The sequence below is a fragment of the Empidonax traillii genome, unplaced genomic scaffold (genome assembly GCF_003031625.1).
Source record: "Empidonax traillii isolate 1590-97213 ecotype Southwest subspecies unplaced genomic scaffold, ASM303162v1 scaffold380:size670999, whole genome shotgun sequence".
Classification (NCBI taxonomy): domain Eukaryota; kingdom Metazoa; phylum Chordata; class Aves; order Passeriformes; family Tyrannidae; genus Empidonax; species Empidonax traillii.
In genome coordinates, this window is record NW_020955573.1 from 195,795 (window position 1) to 206,835 (window position 11,041).

General features: G+C 47.1%; 1 protein-coding gene across 1 annotated transcript; it reads right to left on the reverse strand.

Moving 5' to 3' along the window:
• Positions 1–4,482: 4,482 nt before the first annotated feature.
• HMGN5 (high mobility group nucleosome binding domain 5) lies at positions 4,483–10,321 on the reverse strand. Its single transcript, XM_027893082.1, has 4 exons — positions 10,211–10,321; positions 9,722–9,772; positions 6,390–6,533; positions 4,483–5,209 (listed from the first exon to the last, which is right to left on the reverse strand). Exons 1-4 carry the CDS (start codon positions 10,319–10,321, stop codon positions 5,162–5,164), a joined length of 354 nt encoding a protein of 117 aa, XP_027748883.1. The 3' UTR covers positions 4,483–5,161.
• Between the last annotated feature and the right edge of the window lie 720 nt (positions 10,322–11,041).

Genomic DNA, 11,041 nt, shown 5'->3' on the forward strand with positions numbered 1-11,041 from the left:
AAACCTGTGTCCCTTCACTTCCAGCTGCAGCCAGAGGTGATGGGGAAGGGCAGAGCCAGGGGACAACTCCAGGTGCTGTCCCACCCCCCACAGTTTGCTGGCCCTGCACTGGGGACAAGTCTTTGTGTCCCACAGCCCCACCGGGTCGTCCTCCAAGAATCTGTCCAATTTCTTACCAACCCATCATGATTCTGGGGCTCCATTTGGGCAGTGAGTTCCGTGCCTTAATTTCACACATCGTGTGAAATATGTTGGCTTTGCATCTGCCGCTCAGTAATTTCATTTGGGGCCTCTTTGTTTGCTTTGTGTCCCCACACAAGAGCCACCGACCCCTATTCACTGTCCTGGTGCCGCTGCACCAGGGAATACAACTCAGGGAATGCAACTCCCACCTCCTTGTTCCCCCTGTCTGTCAATCCTTTGCAAGACAAAAGGGGTGATTTATTTAATTGTTGCTGATACAATGTGCTAAAACCCTCCTTTCCCCTCCAACAGTTAATTACACTTGTTAATTATTTTAATTATTCCCAGGGTGATGCTGTAGGTGTAGAGGAGCCCACTGGGATGCACACGTGGGAGTAAACACGGAGCAGAGGAGTCAGAGTTTGTTCCAAGGTCTCCGTTGGTAACAGGTCTATAAACCACAAGGGTGAAACAGCAGGGAAGGCTTGGCCTGCATTTGGAACTTTCTGTTTGCAGCATGGAAAGATTTATAGGAGGGGAAGGCAGATCCTGCAGGATTTCCCCGGGATGGGGCAGTCGGGGCTCGGAGAGGCGGCTCCAGCCTTTCCCCGGTGCAAAATGGAACCACGACCTGGCCAAGCAGCTCCGGGCAGCACCCCTGGGACGGTGGCTTTATAGGAGGGAAGGAATCAAACCAAGCAAACTTCCAGCCCGCTGGAAAGCCGAGGCTCAGGCACAGCCCACCTCCATCCCAGCCGCGTTCCGGGGGAGCGTTCCCGGCCCCGTCAAACAAAAAAGCTGTTTGTGGTCTGTGGAGCAGCCCCTGCCAGCGCCCTCGGAGCCAGGGTGAAACCCGAGAGCAGCCCCAATCCAAACCTTCCCCGCAGCTCCTTTTATCTTCCTGGGGGGAAAACAAACAGCGCAGAAGCCGAGGCTTTGTGGCCGGGATGTCGCACATCTGGTTTGAGCTCCAAGAAATGCACTTCCACCCCCTCCCCGAATTGTTCCTGTTAAACAAATAAAACCCCGGCGAGTTTGCGAGATTTTGGCTCTGGGGTAACTTTGGAGCAGCTCTGACTGTGAGTTCCAGGCTTGTGCTTCTTTCATTCCTCCTAACGGGAGCAGCTCACCTCGCTCCTGGCAGGGAGGCACTTCCAAAGGGGGTCCGAGACCCCCCATGCCGGGAATGCCGAGGCTGGGAGGGGGTAGTGGTCTTGACCACTCTGTGTTTAGGTTTCAATCCAGCATTTTCCCCTGTGTTATTCGTGCTTCCTCCCTTCCCCCTTTTTTAAAAAACGTCTGGAATTGTTTAAGATGTGTCCAATTGTATTAAGATTCCTTTGAGAGCTTTATGGTGTCAATTGGATTCCAGCTCTTAGGAAAGGAGTTTTCTAATCTGCTATTTTTTTCCTTTTCTATCTCATAAGCACCACCTTCCTCTCAGTCCTTTCAGGTGTTACCTCCGCCTGAAGTTCACCCTAACTCTTGGACATCACTTCCAGATTCCATTTGACACATTTCCAGTGATTCCCTGGCTGGTGCTGCAGGAGGAAGGCAGGGAGTCATTCCGGGGGGATCCTCTCCCACTGGCCCCTCTGTCCTCTCCCAGCAGAGGTGGATAAATCAGCGCAGATCACAGAACCAAACCATGGAATCACAGGATGGCCGGGGTTGGGAGGGACTTTAAAGACCATCTAGTTCCACGGGCAGGGACACCTCCCACTATCCCAGGTTGCTTCAAGCTCCGCCCAACCTGGCCTTGGTCACTTCCATGGACGGGGCAGCCACAGGTTCTGTGGGAGCAGCTGAAAGGTGTGGGATGAAGGGGGTAGGAGCAGCATTCCAATGCTCTCCCCATCCTCTCCTGGACTCACCCAATCCCAACCCTAACCACGCTCCTTCCAAAGCCCGGCACGGTGCTCACCGGTGATTCCGTCCCCACCTCCACCCTCCCTGATGACCAGCTCCAGCCGCTCCAGGCGTGGGACAGGCTCTGGCTGGGAACCACGTCCACATTGTTCCCTCCAAACCAGGGAGGCTCCTCGACAGCCCTGGCAGGGCCTGGGGGTGTTCTGGGCTCTCTGGAGCCCGTCCAGGGCATCAGGTTTCAGAGCAGGGGCTCGGGCAGCTGCAGGGGAAGGAACAGCAGCGGGGACAGGCAGAGGGAGGAGCCATCCTTGCCATTCCAGGCATTCAGTTTGCTTTCCCCTTCATCAGATTGACGCCAGTGGAACTCCATTAACTGCCAGGGAGATGCTCAGGATCTGAAAATCAGACCTGCTGGATTTTCATAGAATCCCAGGATGGTTTGGGTCGGAGGGGACCTTAGAGCTCATCTCATTCCACCCCAGAACCATTAACCTCTTCACCTCATTGTGTCAAGGTCTCTAATTGTTCTGATTAATAATGACAATCAGACACACAGCAATTCCATGGATCTTTCATAACCAGTATCAGAACAGGTAACACACACTGCCAGCACCCAGAGCCAGCCAAGGACCTCAAAGAAGGTGCTTTCTCCACAAATTCCAAATAAACCTGAAAGTAGGCTGACTCTACAGGATTTTCTTCCTTCAAAACCTCTACTTTTTGGACAAACTAAGCCAAGCTTGGGATACACCATGGAGCTGGGCTTTGATTCGGTGCCTACACACCAAGCCCAGCCCATGAGGAGGGTTTGGCAGAAGCCACACAATCCACTGAGTTGTGCAACTCCCTCAATCCCCCATGGCTGCAAAAAGCTCTCAGTGTGAGCGAGGAAGTTTCCCTGCAAAGCTCTTGGGCAATTTTCTGTACTTATTTGAGAGAGGAATTTGATCACAACAATAGTTATAGAATTAAGACCAACTGCCGCCCTGGCACCGGAGGAGGAAGAAATAACCAGAACCAAACACCCAGCTGTCTGTTCTGGGTGACAACCTCAGGACTCCGGTGTTTGAGGGACACGACACCAGTGACCCCAGTGAGCGTGTGATGGGCTGGTTGTACCGTGGCAGAGGGATGGGCCTGTGCTGGGAAGGAAATACCGACTATACCCGGTGTCTGCTGCTCAAATGGCAACGTTTGAGACACTCAGGGACTGGGGGCTGAAGCCAAAGAGAGAAGGTTCAACAGCATCAGGAGCTGGAGAAGGAACTCCCCTTCCTGCAGAACTGGGTTTCTGTTTGAAGCCCTTTTAGGGAAACAACAGGCTGGGGGAAAATGGATAAAACATTTCATTCCAGTGTTTTCTCCCTGGAGTTCAGGCCTGTTGGGATTTCTCATCAACTGCAGGCAAAACTCATGGAATAGTTTGAGTGGGAAGGGACCTTAAAGATCATCCAGTGCCACCCCCTGCCATGGGCAGGGACACCTTCCACTATCCCAGGCTGCTCCAACCTGGCCTTGGACACTTCCAGGGATCCAGGGGCAGCCACAGCTCTCCCAGCCTGTCCTTTGTAGGGGAGGAAAATCAGTGCATCATTTTTAGATGTAAAAGAGTCAGGATGAGATCTGAACTATTGTTGGATCATTTTCAAACTGGAACACTCAGAATCCCCCTGGTTTTACCCACATCTCACCACTCATCCAACCAAGCAAAGGGAATCCAGTTATTTATGTCCAGTTTTCACTGGAGGAGAGACCAGAGTACATCCCAAAATGTCTGTGGGATTAAGGGAATACACTGCCAAGGAAAAGGCCCCTCAGAACTCCCTCACCTTTGCTGCTGAGGAAGCTGGAGCCCAGTTACCCCTGAGCAGTTCTACAGAACAAAAGCAGCAGGAATAAAAATTCCCAGCACTTCAGGCCTGGAAAATTAAATCCACATTAAACATCCTCTAGTAGCCTGTGCCCTGGGGGACTGATCCCAAATCCCACATTTAATCCAAGACACTCTGCCCTCAGCTGCTGAGTTGGGGTTTGGATATGAGATAAAATATTCAAGCCCCTGGAATTTCCAGGCTGGGCTGCAGAACAATTTCAAAGCAGAGATAAAGTTTCTGCATTGCAGACATTTTTCTTCTTATTAAATACATTGTGCAGTTGGTCACCAATGGGATGAGACTTCTATAAAAGGAGGGTTGAGCAGCAGAAGTGGAAGTGTCCTTGGCAAAGCTGCACAGAAAAGCCGTAGTAACAAAACTGGGACTAAACCCCCAGTGCACTGCTCTGGTCCAGCTGTTATTCCCAGAATAAGGAAGTCACACAATTGAAGCAGAGAGGGGCTCAAGCCCCAAAGCTCTCTGCTCTCTCCCTGTCCCACTGCAGCTCTCCTGGAATTTGGGAGCTTTCCAGCAGCACAAGCAACAAACCACAATCAGCTTTTGAGGAGTCTTTTTTATTAAGATAAATCCAGCAAAATTCCTAACAGTGGGTACATACAACCAACCTGCCCTTTTTGAAAAGAAATGTTTGTATTTCATTTAAAAACAGGATTACACTTTTATTTATTTATTTTTCTTTTTTTTTTTTTTTTTTTTCAAAACTGACAAAATAAAATTACATTTGGGAAACAACAGATTTCCAGCTCTTAGGTTTTTTTTTTTTTTCATGAAAATAGCTCACCTTCTTTATAAAAGCAACCCACAGAACCACTGGAATGTTTCACACAGTTATTTGTTTTGAGACCTCCCCACTTTAAGAAACCATACAACACATACAAGGGAAAAATTAAAATCTGAAGTCTGTAAGCATGACTTACACAAAAAGGGACACACTGACAGAAGTCAAAAGCTACCACCACTTATTCTTTCCATGTACCATACAAACTATTACAATCACAAAATTTAAAAACAATGACTTTTTTTTTTTGTTTTTTGTTTTCTTTTGTTTGTTAGGGATTTAATTCCCAAGTAACCGAGATGAAGATGTTCCATAATTAAATTCATGCTAAAAAAACCTGCATTTATAAAATAGTTGATAAAAATATTCCTCTCTGTTAACAATACAGCATGGAGGTACGGAGACCAAATGATGGAGATATAGGGCAGGGTTAACATTACTCGGACTTGGCTTCCTTATCATCAGATGCTTCAGCAGCTGGTGCCTATAAAAGTGTTTGGGAAGAATAGAAATATTATTGGAAATGCTAATTGGATTCCAATCTAACAAGCATCAAAGAGAGAGCAGTTTGTTAGCAGAGACACGGACACTTTGTGTGGATAGTACTGACACAGCAACGAGGCTGATAATTGTAAAAATGAAAACAACTTGAGGTAGTTTTAGAATAAGTGCCTACAGAGAGGCAGAAGTTGGGAATGTATTTTAGATTAGGATCAATGCTATGACAGGGGAAGTTCAAGCCCTCATTGTACAAGGAAGTCTCAGAGTTACACATCAACCCCTGGTACTGTTGTCCAGGTTTTGGGGGATTCAGTCCCCACCTGTTCTCTACAAAAATGTGCTTTTACTTTTGAAGGTAGCACGTCAAACCTGCAAAGCTCCTCTCAAAGACCCCCTGAGGCACATCAGCCATGTATTGTTTTAGCAAAGCAGCTCCTGATCTCGTTTTAGAAATGAAAGAATAAACAACCAGTTGAGTGATGGTGACACTGAACCCGTGAGGAGAGACCAGAGTTCTCTGTCAGTTAGAGAGAAATCAAGGGCAAAGAGAGCCCTTGGAAAACTCTGTGTTGCTACTGCCAGCAAGGGATCTGCTGGGAAAAAATCCCACCAGGATAGAGCCTGCAGCTGGTCCCAGTCAAAGGCAGCTCTGAGGCAGGAGCTGCCACAGCAAGGACCTGTGAGAAGAGGCTGCAGATGAAGAGACAGGACCGAGCTGACTCTGCAGATCTCTTGAATTGTTCGGAGGGAAAGGACTGTTTGAAGAAATTGTGTAAAACTGAAAACCAGATTTCTGGCCCAGCCCCAGCCCGTGCTGAGCAGCAGAGGGAAGCCAGCAGCCCAGAGAGGGTGTGCAGAGTCAGCTCAGGGCTGCAGAGCTCTCCCTGAACTCCACTGTTCCCAAACACTCGGCGCTGCCTGAGCCAGCCCTGGAGGGACCCCGGCCCAGCACAGCCCACCTGTGGAAGGGCTCCAGCACAGGGCAGGAAGGAGCTGGAAGGACAAGGCTGTTCCTCCAGGCTCTCTCTGTGCAGATCCCCAGCTGGGCTGTCCTTCCAGGGTGGCAGTGAGACCCCCCACCCTGTGAGGAGCCAAGGGGAGCTCCTGCAGCTGGATTCCCAGCACATCTGGCTGTATTCCCGTGGTTAGTGCAGCTAAAGTACCTCGTTAGTTTTGGTATCTCCATTTTCAGAGTGGTTTTCTTCTTTAGCATCCTCCTGTTTAGTTTCCTCTTTGCCTTTGGCTCCTTTCTTCCCTTTTGTTGCTGCCTTTTTGTCCTCCTTTTTATCATTTGCTGCTTTTTCTTTCTGTTAAGAAAACAGACCACAATTTATTAAGTCCTTATTTCCACCTTGTACATCTGCATGTCTATAAACTCCCAAACCCTCCACACAACCTCCTTCCAACACCCCAAATTCCCCTCTGACAAAGATGAGATCAAAGTTTTGAAGAAGTGTTTTCCTTCTATGCTCTCCTGAATGTACTACTGGGAAGTGCATAATAAAAAAGCAGCCATGGCTGGGGTTAAAGGAATTCCTATTTTAAATAGGCATTGAATTAAATTAGCTCAAAAATGTTGAACTGGCCTGTATTTGTACCCTGCTGCTGAAAAGCAGCCACAGAACAAAACCAACATGTACAACTAGTGGAAATACCAGAATCCTTCAGATGTGCTGTTAATGCTTATTTAGAAAACTGTAACAAAGCTGTAGTCCAAGGACTTCCCCTCTTCCCTGCCAAAAATATTCAATATTATAATAAACCATATGTGTGACAGAAAAACTGGGGGCTCAACAGCAACACTTTGATAACAACAAGAGCTTTGCATTTATTATTTAAGTGCAGTTTCTTATATGTGGATCAGGCTAAATCAAAACAAAACCCAAAACTCGATGCTTCTGTAGTAATAATTTTCCATAGGCAAGGTCAGATCCCGACCCAAATACACGACTCTCATTAGTTTCACTTCCAAGGATCTGCCTCTTGCTGCCAGTAACTGAACTAGCTCAGCTCCTGCTTGATTAACCTACTTCCAACAAAGCAACCATGAAACCTGCAAAATCTACACACAGGAATGTGAAGAGAAACAGAAAATTACTGAAATACATATATATATATACTTAAAAGATTTGTCTCAGCAACAAGAACTTACTAAAAGGTTACAAAAAGTTTACTTTATTATTCCAACCCCTGGCTGATTAGTGCAGAAAATTAATTCACCTTAAAAATGACCTGCTGGTTAAGGGCAAACTCATGAAATAAAAGGTGAAGGCACCTGATCCTTCAATGATACTGATGATTAAAAATTCACCAAAATTAACAGCAAACCCTACAATGATGCAGAACATTTAAGACAGTGAGTCAGTAGCACTCAAACGGGTGAAGGTCTCTTTCCTCTCTAACTTCCCACATTCCAGTCTCAGGGATTTCAGACCAGCTGGGAAACTCTACTACAGTGTGGAGTCAGGAACTCCCTGGACTGGGAATATCCAAGTCTTCTGGTGCTGTTTGGCAGAGAGATTTAGAATTACAGTTCCACTATGGCAGTGGTTACCTTTTCCCTCACCCCATTAAAAAGAGACCACAAAGTATTTACAGAGCTCAAACTAATTCTCTGCAGTCCCCTCTGTGCTGGAAAAGCCCCTCCTCAGAAAGCATTTGGGGAGAATCCAGGGAAAATGGGTTCCATGGCTGGAGGGAAAGTGTCTCCCAGGACACAGCACTGTATTCCTGTTCCTCAATAATTTTGCTCTAGAGATGGCAACAACAATTCAGTACTAAGGTCATGGGTATTAAAAGTGACAGAACTCCTTTCCCAACTCTGGTTTTCAACATTGGCAAAGTTTAACAGGTGAAATCTGTTCTGAATCACACAAAGACATTCCAAGAACCTGAAGGTTGGCAAGTAAAGCATTTGGGGGCAGATGGGAGTTAAAAATGCCTCCACAGTTGTTAGTCCATCCCGCTTTTCACAGGTATTGGTGCAGTATGAGGAGCTGTAGAGAGCCAAAAATGCAGCTCAGGTATCCTGGCTTCAAACAGCACCTCAGGAGCAATAGGACCAAGGCTTCCAAGTCCAGCTGGGAGCAATTCCCAAGGCACTGGTCTCAGGGGTTATCCCAAAGGGAGACCACACCACACGGTTGTGCAGTGAGGGCCCAAACTAAGCTTTGACAGCCCCTTACAGCCCTAAACTCCTACAACTTTTAAAATCAGTTACAGCAGCTTTTGTGTTTAAACCCCAAATATTTCCACGAAGTAAACTTGAAAAAAGCAGCAAATCCCAAACCTGTGGATGACACACAGCTGCCCTGCCCTGTCACAGCCCAGGCCAGCTCTGTGCTGGCAGAGCAGCCACCAGCAGCTGGCTCTGCTCCTCCCAGGGCACCAGCCACTAGAGGGGAGTGCAATCCTGAGTGTCCAGTGCTCCATCCACCCAGGAATGTGGAGCTGTGGAGTTCCCCATGCTCTGGAATGGACCTAGAAATCCAGCTGCAGCAGCAGGATGGAACGTGAACGCCTTGCTCTGCGCAGCACTGAGGTTACAGAGCTGAGGGATCCTAAAAATGACACCTGGGGTTCTCCCTCTCCTCCATCTCTCATGGCACCTCTGCTGCTCCACACAGCAGGACTTGGAAATAGTTCCCTCACCTGGAAGTCTGCTGTGCCACAGGAAACTGCAAGGCATTTTAAATGGAAAAGGAAAGAGCTCCTGGTTCCCATTCATCCTCCCCTTCTGCAACCAAAGCATCTCTTGCTCCTGGGCTTTGCCTATCCCATTGTCCAAACCCACAAGGGAAACGTGTGATGGGAACAGGTTAAAAACAATCACTAAAGTTTTGTTGCTGGGGTGTTTGGGGGGGGGGGGCGGTTTGAGCTGCAAAATCCTAAATATTTACAGAAAAATAATAATAAAAAAAAGGCACTGCAAACTGACTGCTGGGAAGGATGTGACAGGAAAGGGGATGCAAAGAATCCCTCATGGATTGCAGAACTGTCCCCCTTGAAATTCAAACTGTTGCTCCAAAGCAAAGAGGAGCTCTAAATAGTTTTTTTTTTTTTAACTATACTGTCAGACATGCCAACATTTTTGACATTTCCGAAAATATCCGGCTTAAGGAAAGGGGTCTGCAGAACTCTCAGTGATTAAAAAGTGATAAACTGATAACTAACTGCAGAGAGGGCCTTGGAATGGAAATATAGTGAGGAACTGTAATTAATAGCATGATTTTCAATGCCTTCTCTAATTGAGTCTCTGATCTCTATTCCAAGCATCATTTTCCCAACAATGCACCATATGAAACTTTAGAATGGCCTTGCAAAGCCTCACCACAAGGGATCTGAAATCTGCTCAGTTTACCACATTCCTTGGCCAGGAATTGGATAAAATTCTATCTTTTAATTCACATAATTCCGCCTTGAACCTTTAAAGATAATTATGAAAAAAAAAAAAACCAAAGTGGTTTTTAACTCCAAGAGATTCCCAAAGACTTACCTTAGGTGCTGCCTTTTTGGGCTTTGGCTCCGGTTTGGGAGGAGCAGGTTTCTGTACAAAACACACACAAGGAACAGGGTCAGGTGAAAGCCAGAAATAAATATTTATACTTAAAATAAATATTCATAATGTTTATGTTGGTAACTTTTGGAAACTATTTACCCAACAGTTGGCCCTGCAAAAAATCAATGGGCAAATTACCAGGCTAAGGAGAGAGCAGGTAACTTATAGAGCCATGAACATTTGTATGGACAAATCCATCCTCAGATCAATATTCCCTGACTCTGGACACTCCTATGTCCAGACTGAATGTTCACTAACACAGATGTACCTCATGTGAGAAGCCTGTAATGTGTGAATACATAGAAACATGGAATGGGAATTTTAAATACTGAAGACTCAATTCTGGTGGAGAAACCCCAGTAGTTTGTCTTGAACTGCCCCCATCCCATGGGATGTGATATCCAAGGAATAAATAAGGATACTCACAGCGGATAGTCTGGCTGACCTTCTCTTTGGCTGTATAAAGAAAGATGTGTCACTAGAATTCAGAGAGCACATAAAGCACAGCTTTCTCAAAACTGCTATCCAAAATAACATGGTATCATGAAACCCCACAGAAATCCCAGGTTTTATGAAATTATGGCCATTATGGTGTGGACTTGATGAGTCCCCATTCCTGGGAATATATAAGACCAGGTTTGAAGGGACTTGGAGCAACCTGGGATAGTGGAAGTTGTCCCCCAGGGGGTGGAATGAGATGATGTTTAAGGTCCCTTTCAACCCAAACCATCCTGGGATCACACGATCCCTGTGGGTCCAGCCCAGGATATTTTAAGACTCCCCAAAAGTGCAGCTTTGCTCAGCTCCGCTTTTCCTCTGCTGCTGCCACTTCACCCCACTGAGGTGGGTTTCTTCCAGGAACTAAAAAGGGACATAACCCCACTGGAAAGGGACCTATTCCTATTGGAAAAGGGAAATGTCCCCATTGGAAGGGGAAATGTTCCCACTGGAAAAGGACGCGTTCCCACTGGAAAGGGACGTGTTCCCACTGGAAAGGGACGTGTTCCCACTGGAAAGGGACGTGTTCCCACTGGAAAGGGACGTGTTCCCACTGGAAAGGGAAGTGTTCCCACTGGAAAGGGAAGTGTTCCCTCATTGGAAGGGGACATCTTCTCAGTGGCCTCTGGCTTCTGCCACATTCCCACTGGAACTGATTTTCCCTGGCTCCAGCCACATTCCCACTGGAATAGATGACCCCTGACCTCAGCCCTGTGGAGCTGAAGTCAAGCACCCACCTCAGGCAGGTCACCCCTCACC